The sequence below is a fragment of the Symphodus melops genome (assembly GCF_947650265.1).
Source record: "Symphodus melops genome assembly, chromosome: 5".
Classification (NCBI taxonomy): Eukaryota; Metazoa; Chordata; class Actinopteri; order Labriformes; family Labridae; genus Symphodus; species Symphodus melops.
The window spans coordinates 1,823,331-1,848,143 of record NC_136695.1 but is presented as its reverse complement, the minus strand read 5'-3'; the positions used below and the strand labels follow the sequence as shown (position 1 = coordinate 1,848,143).

The 24,813-nt window shown below is 45.3% G+C and overlaps 2 protein-coding genes across 4 annotated transcripts in view; one reads left to right on the top strand and one right to left on the bottom strand.

Moving 5' to 3' along the window:
- atp2c1 (ATPase secretory pathway Ca2+ transporting 1) overlaps positions 1-24,813 on the top strand; it is a 271,948-nt gene that overhangs the window by 36,571 nt on the left and 210,564 nt on the right. The gene's annotated exons all lie outside the window — the stretch shown is intronic.
- LOC306823263 (single-strand DNA endonuclease ASTE1-like) lies at positions 1,929-10,826 on the bottom strand (the record flags this gene model as incomplete). Its single annotated transcript, XM_079342719.1, has 6 exons — positions 1,929-3,371; positions 3,468-3,612; positions 4,487-4,823; positions 6,324-6,617; positions 6,873-7,750; positions 10,700-10,826. 6 exons carry the CDS (start codon positions 10,824-10,826, stop codon positions 2,972-2,974), a joined length of 2,181 nt encoding a protein of 726 aa, XP_079198845.1. The 3' UTR covers positions 1,929-2,971.

The window sequence follows — 24,813 nt, the reverse complement described above, 5'->3', positions numbered from 1 at the left end:
AACATTTCTGTCGATTGCGAGACGTTTGATCAGATTAATATTTTTTGTTCACAGTTTTTATTGAACAGATGGATGAAGACAGTCACCCGTACAGGAACTTTCTGATCGATTTTAAAGTCAAATCAAATATAAAACTGTCCGATCAGAGCGATCAGGAGCACGTTACTCTGATGAAGCTCTCAAATCTAAGTTTATTTATGTCTTTTCCCTGGGAAGCTTTTTCTGATCCCTCTCGGTCCTAAAGGTTCTCCACTGAGAGCAGAGAAAGCTGTGATGCAGCTGCAGGTTGCTAGGTTACAAGGACACCATGTTTGTTTGTTTGTTTGTTTACAGTTTGTGTCAGTGATGAAAACAAAACAACTTTCAGGAGCCAAACTGTTGATTTTCCACATTAATATATCAGAAATCAAGATGACTCATCAGTTTTGATTGGATGAAGGATCAGAGTTATTCACAATAAGGCGTGTAGCTGAGCTGATTGACAGGTGGGCGCCGTGTAACGGTTTGTCAGGAGGCTTAAAACCCGCCTCAGCTCTCAGCCTGTCGTTAGCTTGACTCAAAGTTAGCCTGAGACAGCATTTCCAGCACGGAGACCGCCATCCATGGGACTCCAGCGCCCCCTGCAGGAACACACGGGGGACTCCAGCGCCCCCTGCAGGGACACACGGGGGACTCCAGCGCCCCCTGCAGGGACACACGGGGGACTCCAGCACCCCCTGCAGGGACACAGGGGGGGACTCCAGCGCCCCCTGCAGGAACACACAGGGGACTCCAGCGCCCCCTGCAGGAACACACAGGGGACTCCAACGCCCCCTGCAGGAACACACGGGGGACTCCAGCGCCCCCTGCAGGGACACACGGGGGACTCCAGCGCCCCCTGCAGGGACACACGGGGGACTCAAGCGCCCCCTGCAGGGACACAAGGGGGACTCCAGCGCCCCCTGCAGGGACACACGGGGGACTCCAGCGCCCCCTGCAGGGACACACGGGGGACTCCAGCGCCCCCTGCAGGAACACACGGGGGACTCCAACGCCCCCTGCAGGGACACAGGGGGGACTCCAGCGCCCCCTGCAGGGACACACGGGGGACTCCAGCGCCCCCTGCAGGGACACACGGGGACGACGACACTCAGACTTCAAATCTTCATATCTACAGTCTGTGGTTATAAACTCAGAGCGCCCTCTGCTGGACAAACTACATGTTGACAACATTTCTAATCTTTGTGTTATTTTCATCAGCCAGTTTATTTTTTACATTTTAACTCAAAGGTCACATGACCTCCTCTTCAGGTGAAATCAGTGTCCTCGCTCCTCTTCATCATGTGTGTGAAGTGTGTTGTTGTAAATCCACTCTGATCCTGTATTTGATCATGTCTATAAACTCCTCTATTTCAGCCCTGCTCAGAACAGGCTGTTTCTGTGTCTGTAGCTTTAAATATGTAAATGAGCTGTGCCTGACCACGCCCCCTCTCTGGAAGGGCTCGGGTGTACTCGCTGCTTTCTGGCTCCATGTCCTATTGTTTACGGTGAGAAGGCAGACTCAGAGGGCAGAACAAACACCTAGCTGTGGGAGTGTCACCCACCTGGGGGAGGGGCTACTGCCCTTTGTGATGTCATGAAGGGAACATCTCCAAACGGCCTGTTTGAGCACACATTTTCTGAAAAGAGGAGCAGGCAGAAGACGGAGAGGATGGACTTTTCTCATCATTGGGGGGTTTGTAGACAGACTGGAGACACATTTTTAAGGGGATTTAGTGGAATATGTCACCTTTAAACAAACTTTCAAACAAAGAGAAATTTCTCCGAACAGGAGAGATCACGGAAAATTCAATTTAAAACGTTTAACAAAATACCAAAGACAACTGATCTGAAAGATGAAGTACTTGATTTATTCTATTTATTTGATTTGTTACAGACACATTGATTTTATTACATAAAGGTATAAAAAACTGCATTCAAAATATAAAACCTGTTTGTACTTTAAAGACATGTATACCAACAGCCAGAAATATGAATATATATTATGTTTTTGTAAATGTAATTTAATAAATCGACAAAACAATTGATTGTTTCTTTCCTAACATTAAAACAACATAAAAATAATTTTAATAAATAAAAAAGACAGAATAGTAGTTTTCAAAAAAGGAGTAGGAAGAAGTATAAACGTATACATTTCTACCCCATATTGCATTTCTTCTCTTAGTTTCAAGATTATTACCATCTTGACGATTATTTACAACACGTACAAATATTTACCCGGTTTGTTTGCCTCCTTAAAGGTATAACAATCCTAGTGTATCCCATCCTATTAATCACTCAATGATATAACATAATAAAAGCCGACCACTAATGTAATTTTTCCTCTTCCATTTACCCATCAAAGACAGATTCTTTGTGAAGTTTTTTTTAAATGAATAATATTTGTGCTCTATTTCAGCTCGTCAGCTCCAGCCCGTACACACAAACAACAATACAATTAAATACAAAAATAAAATCTCGAATCTTGAATGAAAAGGAGCAGAAAGAAGAGTAATCATATATAATCTGCCCCCCATTAATACACAAAACACATCATTCAAATATCAATATGTTTGAAAAATACCTCCAGTCATTGATATGTTTGGGTAGATTTTAGCCCTTGTACACGTGTAGGCGGGTATTTCTGATTTTTTATTTATTTTTTTCTCTCAGCTTGAGAAAATCTTCGTCCTGTAAAAAGTCTTTCTCGCTCCTGCTCACAGTTTGACACCTCAGGAGGGTCTCTCTTCAGGGCTGAGACACTTTGTGAACAACGTTCATATTTAAAAACAATCTAGTCTGAACTTTAAGGGGAAACTCTTAGAAAATCTCCTGATTCAGAATTTTCTCATTCAAAGCGACTCAGTACTTAGGAGGCTTCGTGAATTCGGCCCCTGGTGTTGTCATGATAAAAACAGCACCACGTCAGGACTAAAGGAGGTCAGTGAGACCCTCAGTCAGTGAGGATGTCCTGGCCCCTGCACTCCTGTTTACGAGCCATGATCGGATTGTCACAGCGGCTGCTCCTCTCCTTCGATCTGAACCGAGTCCTCACGAACAGCTTATCATCCAGAACAAGCTCCTCGTGCACTTGGACAGCACTGCTGACCTCTTCTTCTTCATACAGGTGGAAGAAGTCCTTCAGGGTGGCAGTCAGGTCCTTTACAGGGTCCTGTTCCCGCTGTTTCACTCTCACCAGTGTCAACGCCTCCTCAGAGTGAAGACTTTGAACGATGGCGAGCATGCTGTGGTACTCTCTCGTTTCCTCGGGTTCGTTCTTCAAAAACTTTTTCAGTTTTTGTTTCGTCCTCAACATGTGGACCAGCCTGTGGACCAACGTTCCCTCGTAACACCTGGAGGACATCAGGGGGAAAAGATGGTAGATTTATCATCACAGGTGTCACTTAGCTGAAGTCAGGAAGTGAAGTTTGCTGTGTCCTTGAACTCACCGTGCGATCTGTGGTTCAGGTAAGGGGAAGCCCAGCAGCTGGTTCAGGTGGACGCTCTGCCTCAGGCATCCCTGCCATTGGTTGAAGGAGTGGAGGACATCAGGGTCCAGTGGTAGTTTGAACAGTTTCTTCTCTCTCTTCAGAGCTGAATCACAAACACACACTGAGGATTGAAAAGGGCTCTTTCTTGCATTGCTCCTTACATCTCCATAAATAATGAGACAACAAGCAGCAGATTCATCCTGAGAGTTAACATTATGTTGGGACTCATTAGGGTGGTTGTCTGAAAGGCAAACCACACTACTACTATTGCCAATATAATTATTCTGCTTATTATATCCTAAAATTTTGGCACGCTAAGTCTCCCACAACGTTTGCGCCACACAAACAGCAGCTTGGCCCCGAATAGTGCGCTATTACTTTGTGGAAATGTCGGCCACACGGTGTGAACACAAATCAAGTTTAAGCGACAAAAATTTGCCCCATTGAAAATGAATGGCAAAAATTCAAATCCTTCAGGTTAGCAAACATATTTGTAAATCGCCATGCTGAGGCCATTGTTGCTCGCACATACAAACAAAATACACCAAAAGAAAGCTCTGAGTGTCCTCTCACTCATAAAGCAGAAAATAAAATAATAAAACGTTTCAGTCTCCCAGGAGAGGCATTTGTTTGACAGTCACGCACCACATACATACACATCAGGCTCTCACTCTAACTGACCTCCAGAATTTCACATTTTTCACTCATGTTTTAAAATTGTCACTGTGGTCTCAGTCTGAATGTTAGATGAAAAATAAAATATATTAAAATGTGTGCCTATTTGTTCTGTCGCTCACAGTCCAAACGGATCAGTGATACCATTTTTAGTTTTTAAGATATTTGAGGTTTTGCGAGCAGTGGTAAGCCCATTCAAATACATTGATAGAATGTTCTGGCAGATGAAAGCTGAATGTCAACCAATCAGTGAGCAGCAGGTGTTCAGAGTTACAGTGGTGACATCATCGTTTGAGTGGAACAGAGTTCTGTCGTAGCTGTTAGCTGACTACAGTTAAACACTCTTACTGCAGTCTCACACACAAACACATACACAGACACACACACACTGCAACCACCCTCACAATTTCTGCAGGAATTTTCTAGTTTATTACCTGCTCTTTGTCTCAGTGAGTCTCCATGACTTATTCCCAGCAGGAGCGCCTTCAGCAGAGTCTCGTCCGGTTTAGGCTCAGCTCTCTGCAGCCAGAAACAGGTAACTGCCACCAGGAGGCGCAGGTGAGGCTGCAGTCTTTCCAGAGATGCCTCAGGTACCCCCAGAGCCTCCAGTAACACCTGCAGACGCACAGAGGGCTCCACCTGGAGACAAGAGGTCAAAGGTTAATGGGGAACAGTGTGGTTAAATTCAATGCTGTTGTTCATACCACATCTGTAAATTGAAAAGGAATTTGTTGTAACAAGGCTGTTTATTTTCCTTTTAAATTGTGCCACATTTAAAAGGAACATGCATGTGTGGGATAAGCAGCAGAGCTATGTATGTGGATTGAAAAACTTGCCAAATCTTCTCTTCCAATGCCAAACAACTTATTCCACTGTTGCTATTGACTCTTGTTTTGAGGTGATGACAATGCACAGGTCCTGCTACAGTGGTCAGTCTGATCTAACCTGGATAGGGCCCTTGCCATCGGGTCATTTCAAGCTGGTGTTCCACTCAACCAAGTTGATGCATTATTGGGAGTGAGCTCGAGGAACTACACAGTGGCAGAACCTCCTGGCCTGTTTGAGGGTCATGTCTGGCCGATGAAAACACAAGAACTACTAGTACTATTTCCAAACTGAGGCCAAGTTCCATATAACGGGATGTTAGAGACAGGCTGCCAAGTGAGCATCCCAAGAAGACGAAACCCCAACAAGACCGATTCCTAATCCTGTCAGCACTTAGGAACAGAAGGCAGTCTTCTCCAGATTTGCGGTCAAGGTTTGTGGAACTATATGACTGATAGAGATGGCTCTCTACTCAGACAATCTGGTATAGACTGCACATAGCCATTCTCTGGTATCATAGAGCTGCCAGGAGGCCTGCCGTGACTGCCCTTCACTGTTCCGCCTGTTTGCACTGGTGTCAGCAACACGGTATGTTCAGTGATAAGTCCAGGTTCTGCCTACGGCAATTGGATTGCAGTATGCAGTAAGTGTGGGGAAGATGCAGAGAAAGCTATGCTGATTGCTGCACCGAAAAAATCTTGGTTTTTTTCAGTAAAACAAGACTTGTTATCATTGGAGGCAATCTCGATGCAGACAGATATCGAGACTTTGCAACCAGTGGCGATCCCATATCTCCACAATCCGGGACCTAACTCTGACTCTGTCCTCCAAGATAACAATGCTCGCCCCATAGACCAGGGTTTATCAGAGACTACCTCCAGAATTTGGGAGTGGACGGTATGGAATGACTTGCCTGCAGTCCTGTCCTTAAACACATTGAACACTTGTGGGATCAGCTTGGGCATGCTGTTCATTCCAGAGTGACCAACACAACCACATTGGCTGACTTGCGACAAATGCTGATAGATAGATAGATGAAGGAGGAGGTGCCAGACTGACACGATACTGAGGCTCCTGTTTGTTAAATGAATACGTTTTTAAAATGCCAGTATGTCTTGACTACCATCATCCAATACACTAAACAAAAGTCAACAGCAGATTAAGCTGTTTGGCATTGGCAGAGAAAATTTGGCAAATTTTTCAAAGGTGCAACCTGCTCGTGTCATGTCAGTGAAGAAAGAAAGAATTCTATGGTTGATAATAGTGAGAGCAACTCACACAGTGATGCAAGGAACAAATGTATGAAAGCTTCACCTGGTTAAGTGACTTGAGGTCCAGGTCTTCAGGGACCCCGCTGGCAGCAGGTTGGACTTGGAAGGTTTTCAGCTCGAAGCCTTCTCTGTCATGCTCCTTCACTAGAGTCTTTCCTCCGCCCAGTAGCAGCCTGTACATCACCTGGCGTATCGGCCTGGATGTCAGGTGAGCACTGGGAAAGTCTGCCCTGTCCACCTGGCAGCCGATGGTAATGGTATTCAGCAGTAGCACATCGAGGACGTCTGAAGTCAGCCGTGCCTGCATCACTGGCTGCAAGACCCAACTTGCCATCTTCTGGAGGACAGGACAAAACTACATTTAACCAGGTGTGTTCAAATGTTCTTTATATTATACTGAAAGGTCTGAGATGGTTGAGCGTTTTAGCAGACATTAAATACTATCTTTGTTCATCAATATTAAGATGAGAGTTCATCCTTTGACTGGTTTAACTTCCCAGAGTCCAAAGGAAGGACTTTGTCTCACTGACAGTCTGAGCCTGAGAAAATGAAAATGCACCAAAACCTCTTCAATAAAAACATATTTAATTACCTCTTCCACTTTTGGGTATGGAGGGGCAACCCCATGAATGAAGAACCTCTTCAAGGAGCTTGAAGGAAACTGGTACTCCTCCATGCCTAGATTCAAGCCCTCCTTCACCTCTGCCTTTTTCTCCTCACTCAACTCTCCCAACAGTCCTAGTGCTGCCTCAAAGGCCTCCTCGGGTTGCTTGAACTTCTTCAGCCAGCAGAGCAGCCCCTTCAGGCGCTGTGGTGATTTCCCATTGACTGCTGGAGCGAACTCAGCCCAATTAATAGAAGCATTCATCCTGTCCAGCTTCACGTAATCATTTCCAGCCAAGGCAGCAAAGGCTGGCAGGAGCTGGGGCTCTATGTCAAAGACAATGCAGAAGCTGGAGGAGTAGTAGATCTTAGAAGGGATGTAGCTCTGTGAGCCAATCCTCTTCATCACCTCCCAATGGAAATGAGAAATGGGCAGCAGCCCCCCTGGGAGGTCAAAGACGAAGAAGTCGCTGTCGTTGGAGAGAATCGGGCACTTCCACTCCTTGGCCAGGGCAGCGATCTCCTGGTCAGCCTCTGTATAACACTGAGCCATCGGGACCTCCAGCCGGGCCAGGGTTTGCCTGAACACCAGATTGGCCATGTGTGGCAAGACCTTGCCCTCCTGAGATTTTTGATGGCCTTCATTGATCCCATTCACAGCCTGCATGGTTCCCTCCACCGCTTGATTGGCTCTCCTGATCCGATCCATTGATCTTAATCTAACGGTTTCATCCTTCTTGGTTGTAAGATCAGCACCCCCATCCAGCACCACGTACGGTGAGATGCCGCAGTCTTTGAGGGCCTTGACAAACCTCTCAACAAGCTCCTCAAACGCAGCATACTCCCCACCCCGAATTAGGTCTAGACCTGCAAAGAAAAATGAATGAAACCACACATTTTAACGGACAAACATCATGTCTGTAAACATATTTAAGAAGTCATTTGGTTCACGTGGATGAGAGACAAGAACTCCCAGAATGCACAGCACCGCAGGTCGTTCCCACTGAAGCTACGGAGCTCTACAGACATTTACTACAACACATGCAGACTTTTCCTCAACTGATTCCAAGATTTCTTTCAGACGGAATTGGCATCTTAGAAATTCCTGGCAACAAACAGACTCTATGTCCATGGGACACTCTGTGTCCTTTGGCAAAAAGTTTGAGCACTGACACCACCAGTCTGACCCAGCTCGAGTTAGCCTGGACTCCTTGTCCTCACATCTGCCGACAAGCAGGTCTTGTGACAAACATCCGATTTCAGCTGAAGACTGTCATCGTTTCACATCCATATCGTTTGAAATTGAAAATACTTTTTCACATTCTCGGTTCTTCTCAGCTTTCTGCACAGAGCCTGTTAGCATAGCTTCCAAGCAATATGGCCGACTTTAAGTTTTGATTCTGGCAGTGAGGTCACGCCCACTGATCTGTGATATGTCTGAAGCTTTAGTGGTTGAAAATAAGAGGAACTTGGGATGTAGCTTTCCCTCTCTAACCACAGCAACCTCCATGTTTACAGAAAACAAATATGGAGCCGTTCAGGGTAAAATGAGGGCCTGATGCACGACTATTCAATAATACTACCAAGTTTCTAATGATACAAACCTTCATGCAAATGGGGGAAGAAACCCTTTAAATGAAAAAAAGACATTAATATGGAACTTTAAATACATTTTTAGTGTTGGTTTTTTGTTTTTTTGAAGCAGGCTCTAAACATGTTCATGTCTACTGTAAAAACAGACTTTTTGAATCGGTGTGTATGTGACTTCCTGTGCTTCTACAGCCAGCCTCTAGTGGACACTCATGGAACTGCAGGATTTTGATACATATTGCACAATGGACAAATGGACTTTTTTTATCTTTTAAGGAAAAAGCTCCAAATCATCGAAAAGCAAAAATAAACACATTATAAATGAAACACAATGTTCCTTTATAGCAGCCGAAAATCCCCTGAGAAGTTGAGTCCTCACAAACAGACCTGATTTATATCAGGTTACAGCAACATCAGACCTTAGTCATGTTTATTTTTAGCCATGCTGTGGTCACTATGCATAACACTGTGGACCAGACTGAAATTATTACAACTGTCCAACTGATTGCTGTGAAAGTTTGTTAATGCACTATTTATCCTCCATTGGACTGATGTTAGCCTCGGACTTTTCCTGTAGCGCCACCATGTGAATCATTTTGGTAGTTTGAGTGAAATATCTGAACAGTTCAGGGATATTTTTACTGTGTGTTGTTAGGGGCTTGTACACGTGCAATAATGCAATCACATTTATTATATGTTTATATAGCTGTCTCCAAATATCATCACTTTCAGTCAAACTAACAACAGCTGAGAGCCTCTTATCAAACCGCTACACCGCACAGACTAGTCATTTTGGTTAGCTACGCACCTAACTATGGATAACACCTAGCGTTCATGAAATCAAAATGAGTCATTTTATAAAGAACGCACCACCCATGCAGTGTCTGCTGAACGAAACATGAGCTAATCAGACCTATTTGGTTTTTGAACCAGGCTGTAAACATGTTGATTATAGCTGTAAAAGCAGGCTGCTCCCATAGTTTCATTCTTTTCATATCAATGTGGCATATTTTCTTTTGTTTGTACATTTAAATAAAGACTTTGCACATTCATTTCATGAGACAGGTTAATAGGAAACAAAGTCCCCGTAATCTAATCAGACCTATTTGGTTTTTGAAGCAGGCTGTAAACATGTTGATTTAAGCTGTAAAAGCAGGCTACTTAATGGGTGTGTATGTGTGTGTATTTTTTCGCCCACAGGATCGGCACTTCAACCAAATGAATTCCCTTTGAATGCTTTTGTTGCAGTGCATCGTCAGGTGTGTTCAAATGTCTTTCTTTTTTGTGAAGAGAGAGAGAGAGAGAGAGAGAGAGAGAGAGAGAGAGAGAGAGAGAGAGAGAGAGACAGCTACAGGGGAGCCAGAGTCAGGAACTTTTCATTGGTCGGACATGAAACTAAAATTTTAATTGGTCATCTATCTGCTCTACGGTTTACAGCTCTGTTAATTTCAAACCATGAATTATTAACTAATCATAAACCATGTACCTTCAGTGTGAGATTTTAAAGGCCCTATCTGTTGACATTTCTTAAATCGTTTGAGATGTTGATGATAAATATTTAAAATACTGAACAACACAATTCATGAATAATGTGTGCTTTTGCTCACTTGATCAAATAGAAGTATTCTCTCAGCACTCCTCACTCAAACTGACTGCCAGCGTCCCTCCACTGACGTCACATGTTTATAATACACTGAATGTTGCAGAGAAATTATGCTAATTAGGACAAGAGGGCGGAGCTGGAGAGCATCTGCCTGTCTGAGGGTCTCCATCAATGGGCATCAGTCTCTGGATTTCATGCTCTGACAGTTTGTGCACGAGCCCAAAAACGATTCAAAGACTTTTTCATATTTAGCTTCTTAACTTTGCACTAAATTGATGCATTTTTCCCCCGGAGTCCCAGTCCAGCATCAATGTACATTTATAGGGAGTTTTTATGGAGGAATTATGAAGCTTTTCATTCTTTAACAACAAATGTTAGACTCAAATAAACTCCCATTACACTGACGTCATCCAGTTAAGCGCTGTTAGACATTACACGTTATGTAACAGATATAAGAGGTAAATAAAGCTTTAAATGAAAAATAAATGAAACATTTAAATGATTTATAAGAAGTCTGCAGACTGGCTGATTGGTCAAACATAAAGGTAAAGTATATTAGCTGCCCTGTAGACTTATAAAGTATAGAATAATAAACTGCAATGACAGCTTTTTATTTTATTCACCTGAGTCGAAGTAGAGCAGGTAAAGGAAGTTGCTGCCGTCGATCACCAGCCGACTCTTCTTGAACTCGACGTCCCGGTAGACCTTCGGGTCGGTCCCTATCAAAGTGGTCAGGCCTTGAACCCCCATCCTGGGTCTGTTTTTGACGCTCCGCTGTCAGCTGCGCTCTTTATACCGACTCGCGCCCTGTTTCCTTAAGTTTCACTTTCCTGACATCACACTGACGTGACTGTCAGCATCAGCAGCTACAATCAGCCCGCAACATGTCCCAACTATTCCAACCTTCACAACTTCGTAACCTTCCCCTCATGTCCTCTAAATTAGAGGTTCTCAACTGGTGGGTCGGGACCAGAAGTGGACTGTGGAGTCTTTTTCAGGGGGTCCTGAGTGCCCATCAAGAAGACCATGAAGCACCTCAAAAAATGTTGTTTTGTTTAATTGATAGGAGAGCAACTGTTCTGGATCTCTTTTGTAAGACGACACTCATTATACATGTGTAATGGACTGTTGTGACTGCGCGCGTGCGTGCGTGTTTCAGTCTTCACGCGCGCGCAGTCACTCATGTCATTCTTATCTGTTCCCAAAGTGCATCTTGAAACGGGGAGAGCAGTTTCAGGTTCGCTGCTGCTGCAGGAGGATCTGTGTGTGTGTGTGTGTGGGGGGGGGGGGCCAGAGCTCGAGGTGACGCCCCCTGGTGGAGTCTAGATTCACAGATAGTGACAGACGGTGTTTGTGGTTAGTTAGTATAAATATTATTTCCTTGTGCTGTCAATGAATTACTTGGTTACATGTAATCAAAATGGAAAACCGAAAAGTTTGTTAATCTGCAGTTGCAGCCTGATGTACAATGTTGACCTGTCTAAAGAAGTATGTGGAAAAAAACCCCACTTTAGTCGACAAATAAGAAGAGACGAGTGATGACTAAAAGTCAGCGTGCAGTTTGATGACATTCCTCTGGTGTTGATGTTGACAGCATAAAGCCGCAGTGAGTCACGCTCTGACTGGGGAAACGAAAGTGAAACTTAAAGGAGCTGCAGAGGAGAAGCATGAAACTGCAACTTAAACAAACACTGCAAATAAAACTGTTAAGGAGCTCCTCACCAGGCAGAGTCCTGCAACACTTCAACAGTTTTACAGCCGAGTAAAAGTCCAGTTTTATTATCAAAGACAGCGAAACATGAAACAGTTTATCTGGTGGGAAAAAAATCAAGGAGTGGAAACAGATTTTTTCTTCCAGTTTAGCCCAATGCTCAACAATATGAAAAAATCAGATCAGAGAAAAACTGACCATGATAATCAGTGACCAATCAGTGATCAGTCTCTGCATTGAAAATATAAAACCTGTTTGTACTTTAAAGGCACAGACATAAACAGCCAGAAATATGAGTATATATATTTTTGTAAATTAATTCATGGACCAAACACATTTCAAATCTTCATGCGTCTTTGCAGGTCAGGTCCTTTATAGGCTTCAGTTCCTCACTCGCATGACGCCTCCTCAGAGTGAAGACTTATTTGAATGATCATGCTGTGGTACTCTCTCGTTTCCTCGGGTTTGCTCTTGAAAAACTTTTTCAGATTTTGTTTCGTCTCCAACATGTGGACCAGCCTGTGGACCAACGTTCCCTCGTAGCACCTGGAGGACATCAGGGGGAAAAAGACGGTAGATTTATCATCACAGGTGTCACTTAGCTGACGTCAGGAAGTGAAGTTTGCTGTGTCCTTCAACTCACCGTGCGATCTGTGGTTCAGGTAAGGGGAAGCCCAACAGCTGGTTCAGGTGGACGCTCTGCCTCAGGCATCCCTGCCATTGGTTGAAGGAGTGGAGGACATCAGGGTCCAGTGGTAGTTTGAAGGGTTTCTTCTCTCTCTTCAGAGCTGAATCACAAACACACACTGAGGATTGAAAAGTGCTCTTTCTTGCATTGCTCCTTACATCTCCATAAATAATGAGACAATAAGCAGCAGATTCATCCTGAGAGTTAACATTATGTTGGGACTCATTTATTACCTGCTCTTTGTCCATGACTTATTCCCAGCAGGAGCGCCTTCAGCAGAGTCTCGTCCGGTTTAGGCTCGGCTCTCTGCAGCCAGAAACAGGTAACTGCCACCAGGAGACGCAGGTGAGGCTGCAGTCTTTCCAGAGATGCCTCAGGTACCCCCAGAGCCTCCAGTAACACCTGCAGACGCACAGAGGGCTCCACCTGGGGACAAGAGGTCAAAGGTTAATGGGGAACAGTGTGGTTAAATTCAATACTACTTTGTTTAAAGCACACCAGATTGAAACAGAATATATTTAAATAAACCGGCTGCATTCTGTTTCCTGTTCTCCAGGATGTTTTTCTCCACTCTTTAGTTCATAGTTGATTCTGTTCAACTGCACGGAGCATTGATAGAAAGACACAGATTCTTGTAATAGTGTGGACTCTACTGCCCCCTCATGATGGGGAGAGAGAGAGAGAGAGAGAGAGATGAGGAAGAGTTTTTGAGTTACTTTTAATGTTTCCTGTTAATTAGATGTACATTACAGAAAATATAATGCAGCCATTTGATTACATGGATGAATCTCGAGTTATTCAGGAGATTTCCATAAATGTGAAGGGGTTTTACATACGTATTTAATCTACCAGAATAAATCTCATCTCTATGAATCTGGGCTGATAATCAGTATCAGTGTAACAGACTTAAATCACTCTTCTTTGAGTAACTAGTTATTTTGAGGTGTTATTTTATTTGTGCAATTTTTGATTTCAACGGGTCTTTTATTTTGGTAATCACTGGGCGGAAGTGAACGTTCTATCTAAAAATGCATGACTTGATGTAAACAGGGGAAACAGATATGCAGAGCAGAGAACGAGAGAGGGACACTATCTTATTGTGAAAATTAAGCACCTAGCTGGAAGGGGAACAAGGTATTTCTATGGTTTAATTGTTTAATTGTGCATTGCTTATATGGTCATATATGGCTAAATTTAAGTTCTTTTCATTGTGGTCACGCTAGCTTTTTGACGCCTTAGCATTGTTTTATTTACCTGTGTTTGAAAGAGCTAATTGTATGCTATTCATTATTTAGCTCTTACGTTGTTTCATGGAGAAACTAGATTTATGTTCACAATAAGGACTAAAGCTGAACATAAATAAAGACTCTATAACATCCGTAAGCTTCACCATTGTCTGGCTGGGGTTCGCTACAATCAGACTAGATCAAGTGATTTGCTAAAGTTGAGGGTCCATCAGTTAGCACCATCATTGGGAAAACATAATTTACTTTTAGTGCTGCACACACCTGGAACACACTTACAAAACACATTCAAACTCAATACAATGGTTACCATGGTTACCACCTGTGCTCACGAGTGTAAACTATGATGCCTGCTGTGCCACTTATTCTTCTGGTCTTATAATCCGTGTATTTTGTCTTTGGTGTGTTCGTCAATAATTTCTGGAGAATATTTGATGGTAAAATGTAAATTTTCAGGAGTGAAGATGTAAAAAAAACAGCTTTAGTAAAGTTTGGCATTAGATGGGAGGTAAAAGTTGGGTAGCATCTGCTTGTGTCATGTCAGTGAAGAAAGAATTCTATGGGTGATAATAGTGAGAGCACTCAACACAGTGACGCAAGGAACAAACGTCTGAAAGCTTCACCTGGTTCAGTGACTTGAGGTCCAGGTCTTCAGGGACCCCGCTGGCAGCAGGTTGGACTTGGAAGGTTTTCAGCTGGAAGCCTTCTCTGTCATGTTCCTTCACTAGAGTCTCTCCTCCGCCCAGCAGCAGCCTGTACATCACCTGGCGTATCGGCCTGGATGTCAGGTGAGCACTGGGAAAGTCTGCCCTGCCCACCGGGCAGCTGAGGATAATACTTTTGCGCATTAGCACATGGAAGACGTTTGAATTCAGCCGTGCCTGCATCAACGGCTGCAAGACCCAACCTGCCATCTTCTGGAGGACAGGACAAAATGTTCTTCATGTTATGCTGAAAGATCTGAGATGGTTGAGTGTTTGTGTCATACATTTTAGCAGACTTTAAATACTATCTTTGTTATTAGTATTCAGATGAGACTGCATCCTTTAACTGGTTTAATTTCCCAGAGACCAAAGGAAGGACTTTGTCTCACTGACAGTCTGAGCCTAAGAAAATGAATCAATAATATATTTAATTACCTGTTCGGCTTTTGGGTATGGAAGGGCAACCCCATCAGTGAAGAACCTGTTCAAGGAGCCTGGAGGAAACTGGTACTCCTTCATGCCTAGATTCAAGCCCTTCTTCACCTTTTTCTCCTTACTCAACTCTCCCAACAGTCCTAGTGCTGCCTCAAAGGCCTCCTCGGGTTGCTTGAACTTCTTCAGCCAGTAGAGCAGCCCCTTCAGGCGCTGTGGTGATTTCCCATTGACTGCTGGAGCGAACTGAGCCCAATTAATAGAAGCATTCATCCTGTCCAGCTTCATGTAATCATTTCCAGCCAAGGCGGCAAAGGCTGGCAGGAGCTGGGGCTCTATGTCAAAGACAATGCAGAAGCTGGAGGAGTAGTAGATCTTAGAAGGGATGTAGCTCTGTGAGCCAATCCTCTTCATCACCTCCCAATGGAAATGAGAAATGGGCAGCAGCCCCCCTGGGAGGTCAAAGATGAAGAAGTCGCTGTCGTTGGAGAGAATCGGGCACTTCCACTCCGTGGCCAGGGCAGCGATCTCCTGGTCAGCATCTCCATAACACTGAGCCATCGGGACCTCCAGCCGGGCCAGGGTTTGCCTGAACACCAGACCGGCCATCTGTGGCAAGACCTTGCCGTCCTGCATGGTTCCCTCCAATGCTTGATGGGCTTTCTTGATCTGACCCTTTGTTCTTAATCTGGTGGTTACATTCTTCTTGTCAGAAAGATTTGTGCACCCATCCAGCACCACGTACGGCACGATGCCGCAGTCTTTGAGGGTTTTGACAAACCTCTCAACAATCTCCTCAAACACAGTATACTCCCCACCCCGAATAAAGTCCAGACCTGCAACCAAAGAAAGAATAAACGAATGAAACTTCACATTTCAACGGACAAACATCAAGCCTGTAAACGTCTTTAAAAACTCATTAAAGCGAGTCTAACATGTTCGCGGTCCAGGATCGTTTCATACATAAAATGTGTGCAGCAGCTCGTTGCGCTTCCTGTAATAAAGTTGATCAACTGAACACAGTGTGCTGCTGCCTCACTGCTCCACAACTTCAGGGATTCTTCAACAAGCCAACTAATACAGACAAGGCATCAAGCCTCAGCCAACCTGACATCTTACAATAAACTCTAATAAACATATGAAGCATAATCTTATCTTGGGAACAACCACAACAATTTAAGGGTTTCATGTAAGAAGCTGATTGTTATGTGAAAAGAGACATAAATGTAGAACTCCATCCATCCATCCATTTTCTGCCGCTTATCCGGGGCCGGGTCGCGGGGGCAGCAGTCTAAGCAGAGACCCCCAGACTTCCCTCACCCCAGACACCTCCTCCAGCTCTCCCAAGGCGTTCCCAAGCCAGCCGATAGACATAGTCTCTCCAGCGTGTCCTGGGTCGACTACGAGGCCTCCTTTCGGAGGGACATGCCCGGAAAACCTCCCTAGGGAGGCGTCCAGGGGGCATCCGGAACAGATGCCCGAACCACCTCAACTGACTCCTCTCAATGTGGAGGAGTAGTGCCTCTACTCCGAACTCCTCCCTGGTGACCGAGCTCCTCACCCTATCTCTAAGGGTGCGCCCAGCCACCCTACGGAGGAAGCCCATTTCGGACGCTTGTATCCGTGATCTCGTTCTTTTGGTCATGACCCAAAGCTCATGACCATAGGTGAGGGTAGGGACGAAGATCGACCGGTAAATCGAGAGCTTCGCCTTTAAGCTTAGCTCCTTCCTCACAATGACGGACCGATTCAGCGACTGCATGATTGCGGTCGCCGCACCGATCCGTCTGTTAATCTCACACTCCATGAGATGAGCGCGAACAAGACCCCGAGATACTTGAACTCCTCCACCTGGGGCAAGGACTCCCCACCGACCCGAAGAGGGCAAGCCACCTTTTTCCGGTCGGGAATCATGGCCTCAGATTTAGAGGTGCTGATCTTCATCCCAGCCGCCTCACACTCGGTAGTGAACCACCCTAGTGCGCACTGAAGGTCCGGGTTCGATGGAGCCAACAAGACCACATCATCCACAAAAAGCAGAGACAAGATCCTGCGGTCCCCGAACCAGACCCCCTCCGGCCCTTGGCTGCGCCTTGAAATTCTGTCCAAAAAAGTAATGAACAGAACTGGTGACAAAGGGCAGCCCTGCCGGAGGCCAACACGCACCGGGAAAAGGTCCGACTTACTGCCGGCAATGCGAACCATACTCCTGCTTCGGTTGTACAAGGACCAAACCGCCCTTAGCAAAGGGCCCCGAACCCCATACTCTTGGAGCACCCCCCACAGGGCAACATGAGGGACACGGTCGAATGCTTTCTCCAGATCCACAAAGTAGGTGTGAACGGGTTGGGCGAACTCCCACGAACCCTTGAGCACCCGCTGGTGAATGTAGAGCTGGTCCAGTGTTCCACGACGAAAACCGCATTGTTCCTCTTGGATCCGAGGTTCAACTAACAGCAGGATCCTCCTCTCTAGTACCCTGGAATAGACTTTCCCAGGGAGGCTGAGGAGTGTGATTCGCCGGTAGTTGGAACACACCCTTCGATCCCCCTTCTTGAAAAGAGGGACCACTACCCCAGTCTGCCAGTCCAGAGGCATTGTCCCCGACCTCCACGAGATGTTACAGAAGTATTCCTTCCACAGCCCGACTACATCCCCAGTTGAGGTCAGCAGCTCCCCACCTCCACTGTAGACAGTGTTTGTGGAGCACTGCTTCCCCCTCCTAAGGCTACAGACGGTTTACCAAAATTTCCTAGAGGCCATCTGAAAGTCCTCCTCCATAGCCTCCCCAAACTCCTCCCAGGCCCGAGTTATTGCCTCCCCGACCACCAGGGCTGCGGAACGCCTGGCCTGCCGGTACCCGTCAGCTGCCTCAGGAGTCCTATGAGCTTGCAATGCCCGACAGGACTCCTTCTTCAGCTTGACGGCCTCCCTTACTTTCAGTGTTCACCACCAGGTTCGGGGATTGCCACCACAACAGGCACCAGAGACCCTGCGACCACAGCCCAGAGCAGCCGCTTCGACAATGGAGGTAGAGAACATGGCCCACTTGGACTCAATGTCCCCAGCCTCCCCCGGGATCTGTGAAAAGATCGTCCAGATGTGGGAGTTGAAGACCTCGCTAACAGAGGGTTCAGCCAGACGTTCCCAGCAGCCCCACTACACCGTTGGGCCTGCCGAGTCTGTCCGGCTTCCTCCCCTGCCAGCGCATCCAACTCACAACCAGGTGGTGATCAGTTGACAGCTCAGCCCCTCTCTTCATGGCCGGAGGTCAGATGACACGACCACAAAGTCTGTCATCGACCTCCAGCCCAGGGAGTCCTGGTGACACGTGCACTTATGAACATCCCTGTGCTCGAACATGGTGTTCGCTATGGATAAACTGTGACTGGCACAGAAGTCCAATAACAAAACACCGCTCTGGTTCAGATCAGGGAGGACGTTCATCCCAATCACCCCACTCCAGATCTCACTGTTGTTGCCCACATGAGCATTGAAGTCCCCCAGTAGAACAATGGAGTCCCCAGTCGGAGCACCCCTCCCAGGGACTCCAAGAAGGACGGGTACTCTGCACTGCCGTTCAGGCCATAGGCCAAGACAACAGTGAGAGACCTGTCCCCTACCCGAAGGCGTAAGGACGCAACCCTCTCGATCACCGGAGTGAACTCCAACACCTGGCGACTGAGCTTTGGGGCTATGAGCAAGCCCACACCAGCCTGCCGCAAATGCACGTTTTTTACTAAAGTGGTACCATTTAAAAGAGAAATAGAGAGGTTTTCTAAGAGTACAAGATTTATTGCCACGAAGATTTGTTACAATAAAGACTTTATTTACCAAATACAAAAGTCTTTGTTGTGTGATGTTTTTTATCGACAGCTTCCAGAGGGATTTTACTGGGGAACTGAAGAGATCAAATGTGTTCATCAAATGAAACAGAAAACCTCATTGACTTTTGGATCTATCCAACCCCTCTTGATCTAGTGACCTTTTTAGATTTCTCAAAGTCCCAAAACTCTGGGAGTAAGTTACACTTTGTATTCCATGGGGGAGAATTGGGTCTGAGCTCTCAATGCATTGGTTTTCTGTACTCACTCCTGTGGGGGCGCTTTAGTCTACAGATAGATCTTCTCCATGGATTCTTAGTCAATGCCTCTAGCTCTTGTACAATGTAGTTGACAGCACGCACAAGTTTGGGACAGTTACCTAGTTTTTCTAAAGCTTCTACAAAATAGCTTCCAATAACTCTCGGGTCATTGCTGGAGATTCCATCTGCACACCCGTTAAGACAATACGCCAAAAGGAGAAATACTGCCTCCTGGATCAGTTTGAGCCAATATGATTGAAACATCCATCTGTGCCCATGGATTTACCCAGGACCCTGCAGTTGTTCCTGAATGAAGTCTATTACATGACCTAAATCTGCGTAATCATTTTGTCGGCTGAGCCTGCCGTCTTTCAGTATGTGTAGCAAATGATTCCTGCTAATTACAGTACTGTATCTGCACACAAGAGCAGCCAGAATGTCACTGTACCACATTCGGGTTGAAGTCAAACTTGATTTGTTGAGTCATTACCACAAGGCTTTACCGATGCAAATTAATTACAAATTATTATTTAATTTAATTTTTTTTTTTTTTTGCCTTTTGGGACTTCAGGAGCTCTGTAATTTTGCTCTTTCCAGCCACCATATTAATTGCATTAGCAACAGCATTGAAAAAGCTGCTTGTGTTGTCATTAAAACACTGAGGGGGAAACTTGCTGTCTTACTGAGAGCACTGTTCATTTATATCAGGAAGTTTTTATGAAGCTTTTCATTCTTTAACAACAAATATTAGACTCAAATAAACTCCCAATTTAAGACTGAATTACACTGACGTCATCCAGTTAAGCGCTGTTAGACATTACACGTTATGTAACAGATATAAGAGATAAACAAAGCTTTAAATGAAAAACAAATGAGACATTTCAATGATTTATAAGAAGTCTGCAGACTGGCTGATTGGTCAGATATAAAGGTAAAGTATATTAGCTGCCCTGTAGACTTATAAAGTATAGAATAATAAACTGCAATGACAGCTTTTTATTTTATTCACCTGAGTCGAAGTAGAGCAGGTAAAGGAAGTTGCTGCCGTCGATCACCAGCCGACTCTCCTTGAACTCGACGTCCCGGTAGACCTCTGGTTTGGTCTCTATCAAAGTGGTCAGGTTTTGAACCCCCATCCTGGGTCTGTTTTGTTTTTGACGCTCCGCTGTCAGCTGCGCTCTTTATACCGACTCTGTTTCCTTAAGTTTCACTTTCCTTTAACAGTCAGATCACACTGACGTGACTGTCAGCATCAGCAGCTGCAACCAGTGGGACAAGTCATGAACACAAACACATGCTTTTTTGAAAACATTAAGTGTCTTGGATTCAATTTAAATTCATATCAGATCAGATCCCACCATGACTCTGTTTTTGAATGAATTGCAGCAGAATCAGATCATTGCTTACATATTCAAATCACATCAGATGTCTTCTGAAGGACGGATGCTCATCACTACACAAGCTGCCAAAGTGTTCTGAATGAGTTTGCTGTTTCAAGACTTTTTTAAGTAAATATTTTGAACTATATGATAAAATGTTATGAAACTGTGAAAAGAACAAGGCGACTTAAAACACTTTGCAATACTTCAGTGAACACAGGCGGATTTCATTAGAAATAATCAAATACTTGAATAAGGTGTTAAGTTTATCTTACTTGTATCTATTATTTTAATCAACATCATAAAAAAGGCTCATAGGGCCGAAGCATAAATCTGAAGGTAAACAAGTTCAACCTGAAACATGATCGTAATCATTTGACACCTGACAGCAGGAAATAAAAGAAGCATTGGGCACACCTGTCCTTTGAAAACAAAGAGCAGCAGTAAAGAACACACCGGACGACATTCCTCCCTGATGACCAGCCTCTCACATCTCTGTTAATACAGAAATAAAACAATCTCCTGTTGGATTAAGAAAGTTCCTTCAAGGCAAGTTTATTTATGTAGCGCTGATCAGACACAAGGCAATTCCCAGTGTTTCCCAGACATGAACACAGAAATACATTAAAACAGATCTTGAGGAAAGAGTGCAACAGAAATGAAGAAAAAAGAGCGAAAGAAAGATCATTAAAAGACAGAATAATGTAAAAGTACTTGATGAGGTAACAACTTTTAAAAGCTATTAATTAGTTGTTGTGAGGCAGAAAGTATATTTGTAATGTAAAGCCTGAATGAATAATAATTGCTGTTCATAGGCCTTCCTTTAATTTTAAAATAAATAATACATGATTTGCTTTGTTTATTTTCTACAAAAATAGATAGATAGATAGATAGATAGATAGATAGATAGATAGATAGATAGATAGATAGATAGATAGATAGATAGATAGATAGATAGATAGATAGATAGATAGATAGATACTTTATTGATCCTGAGGGAAATTCAAGGCAGGCAGGACACAAGACATTAGTTACAATACACACCCGCTGCCCCCCCCCCCCCCCTGTATACAGTAATCCCCCAAACAAGATTTAGCAGCCCCTATGTGACTAAGAGTAAATATAATTTCAGGTTAAACCTGTACAGTTAGCATTAGCATTAGACTTAAAACTTATATAGCATAATGTACATAACCTGTGAAGGAGAGAAAAACGTGTGCTGATTAAAAGAGACCTGTAAACAGTTAAAGAGCCTTAGAAACAAAGTGCTGACCTTCTAGAAACTAGTTACATGTGCATGTACAGAGGTGTTTGAGGTAGTGCCAGAGGTGTGAGTACAGTCATTAAACAGTCAATGCAGGGATGCAGACTGGGCCATTGAAGTGCTCAGCAACATAAAGGAGCAGTGATTAGCATTAAGTGTCCAAAACAATAAGGTGAAACCAGGAGTGCTTAGGGTGATTGCCATTAAAGTACCCAACTATTGAGGAGCAGATTAGCATTAAGTGTCAAAGACAATAGAGTGAAACTTGACCTAGTTAGGGTGATCATGTCAACCATTACAGATGTAGCATTACAATACAGTAGGATGAAACCAGACATGATTAGAGTGATTATCATTAAAGTGACCAGTGCTCAGTAAGGTGACTATCAATATGCATTAAAGTGTCCAACTGGAGGCTGACTCTGAGGTCAGCAGTGCAGATGAGGAGTGAGAAAAAAAGTGAAAAATGAGTCCAGGGTTCACCGTGTGCTTCTTCCCTGCCGTGACAGTGAAGTGTTGTACAGTCTTATGGCCTATAGGGGGACAAAAGGACACCACAGACTGGTAGAACATCTGCAGCAGCTTTTTGCAGATGTTGAAGGACCCCAGCCTTCTCAGGAAGTACAGACGGCTCTGTCCCTTCCTGCAGGTAGTGTCCATGTTAGAAGACCAGTCCAGCTTGTCATCCAGTTGCAGCCCCAGATACCCGTAGGTCCTGACCACCTCCATGTCGACCCCACCGATGGAAACAGGTTCTAGATGTGGTTTGTTCCTTCGGAAGTCCACCACCATCTCTTTGGTCTTGTAGGTGTTTAGCTGCAGATGGTTGGCACTGCACCACGTCACAAAGTCCTCGATCAGGCTCCTGTACTCCTCCTCCTGTCCATCCCTGACACAACCAACTATCGCAGTGTCGTCCGAGTATTTCTGCATGTGGCAGAGCTCAGAGTTATACTGGAAGTCAGAGGTGTACAGGGTGAACAGGACAGGGGAGAGCACGGTCCCCTGTGGTGCTCCGGTGCTGCTGACCACAGTGTCAGATGTGCAGTCCTTCAGTCTGACGTACTGTGGTCTCTCTGTGAGGTAGTCCGTGATCCACTTCACCAGGTGTGAGTCCACCCTCATCTCGGTCAGCTTGTCTCTCAGTAGGAGGGGATGGATGGTGTCGAAAGCGCTTGAGAAATCAAAGAACCTGATTCTCATCACGCTGCTCCCTTTGTCCAGATGAGAGTAAGCCCTGTGTAGAAGATAGAGGATGGCATCGTCCACGCCCACCTTTGCCTGGTATGCAAACTGCAGGGGATCCTGTGCGTGTTGGACCTGGGGTCCGAGGTGTTGGAGCAGCAGCCGCTCAAAGGTCTTCATAACGTGGGACGTCAGAGCGATTGGTCTGAAGTCGCCTGGCTCACTGGGGTTTTTCTTCTTGGGGACTGGGTTGAGGCACGAGGTCTTCCAGAGCACAGGAACCTTCCCGAGCCGCAGTCTCATGTTGAAGACGTGCTGAAGTGGCTCCCCCAGCTCAGCAGAGCAGGCCTTTAACATCCTGGGACACACCTTGTCCGGGACTGCTGCCTTCCTGGGACGGAGTCTTTTCAGCTCCTTGCTCACCTGGTCTCTGGTGATGGTGGGGGGAGGGGGGATGGATTGTCTCTGGAGATTGTGTTTGTCCTGGTGGAGGTCTTGGGGGGAGTGAGAGGGAGGGAGGGGGTGTGTAGAGGGGTGCTGGGGGGACAGGCACTAGCTGGAGCGACGGGGCTGTCGAACCTGTTAAAAAACAAGTTGAGCTGGTTTGCTCTCTCAGGGTCCCCGTCTTCTGCGTTGTTGTTTTTCTTCTTGCAGCCTGTGATGGTTTTCATGCAGTCCCAGACCTCCTTCATATTGTTCTGTTGCAGCTTCTGTTCTACCTTCCTTCTGTACTCCTCCTTTTCCTCTCGGAGTCTGACCTTGAGTTCCCCCTGCACACGCTTCAGCTCTGCCTGGTCTCCCTCCTTGAATGCCCTTTTCTTCCTGTTAAGGATCTCCTTGACATCGCTGGTGATCCAGGGCTTGTTGTTCGGGAAGCAGCGCACAGTTTTAATGGGAACCACAACGTCCATACAGAAGTTCATGTAGTCAGTTGTGCAGTGTGTGACCCCCTCAATGTCCTCACCATGAGTCTCTTGCAGGGCACTCCAGTCAGTGGTCTGAAAACAGTCTCTGAGAGCCTCCTCTGCCTCAGGAGACCACTTTCTGAAGGTGCGTGTTGTTACCGGTTGTCTCTGGATCTTAGTCTTGTACTGTGGCTTGGGTAAGACCAGGTTGTGATCGGACTTACCCAGAGGTGGTAAGGGGGTGGCAGTGTAGGCGTCCTTCACGTTTGCATACAGGAGGTCTATTGTCCTGTTCTTCCTGGTGGGACAGCTTACAAACTGGTGAAAGTCTGGTAGTGTGGTGTTCAATGTAACATGGTTAAAGTCCCCTGAGATGGCAATGAAAGCATCAGGGTGCAGTGTTTGTAATCTCGAGATGTTCGAGTGGATGACGTCACACGTAGTCTCGACGTGCGCTCGCGGAGGAATGTAAACAACAACAACAATGGCGTGAGAGAACTCCCTCGGCATGTTGTAAGGACGGAGACCCACCGCCAGCAGCTCGATGTCTTTGCTGCACGTTGCCTCCTTCACAGTAACATGTCCATGGTGGCACCATCTGGTGTTAATAAACAGCGCGAGTCCTCCTCCTTTCCGTTTGCTGCTGCGTTTCGTGTCTCTGTCCGCTCTCACTGTAGTGAAGCCCGGTAGATCCACGTTAGCGTCCGGGGTGTTTTGAGTCAGCCAGGTTTCTGTGAGACACATTAAACTGCACTCTCTAAATGTCCGGTTGTTCCTCACGAGAGCAGCCAGCTCGTCTGTCTTGTTGGTTAGACAGTTTACGTTCCCCATCACTATCACCGGAACCGAGGGCTTGTACCTCCATCGCTTAGCCGCTAGCCTAGCCTTTAGCTTAGCGCTGGCTCGACACTTGATTTGTTGAGTAATTACAAAATTATATTGTGCTTTTTTTTTGCCTTTTGGGACTTCAGGTGCTCTGTAATTTTGCTCTTTCCAGCCACCATATTAAATAAATTAGCAACAGTATTGAAAAAGCTGCTTGTGTTGTCACCGTTCATTTGTAACAGGGAGTTTTTATGGAGGAATTATGAAGCTTTTCATTCTTTAACAACAAATATTAGACTCAAATAAACTCCCAATT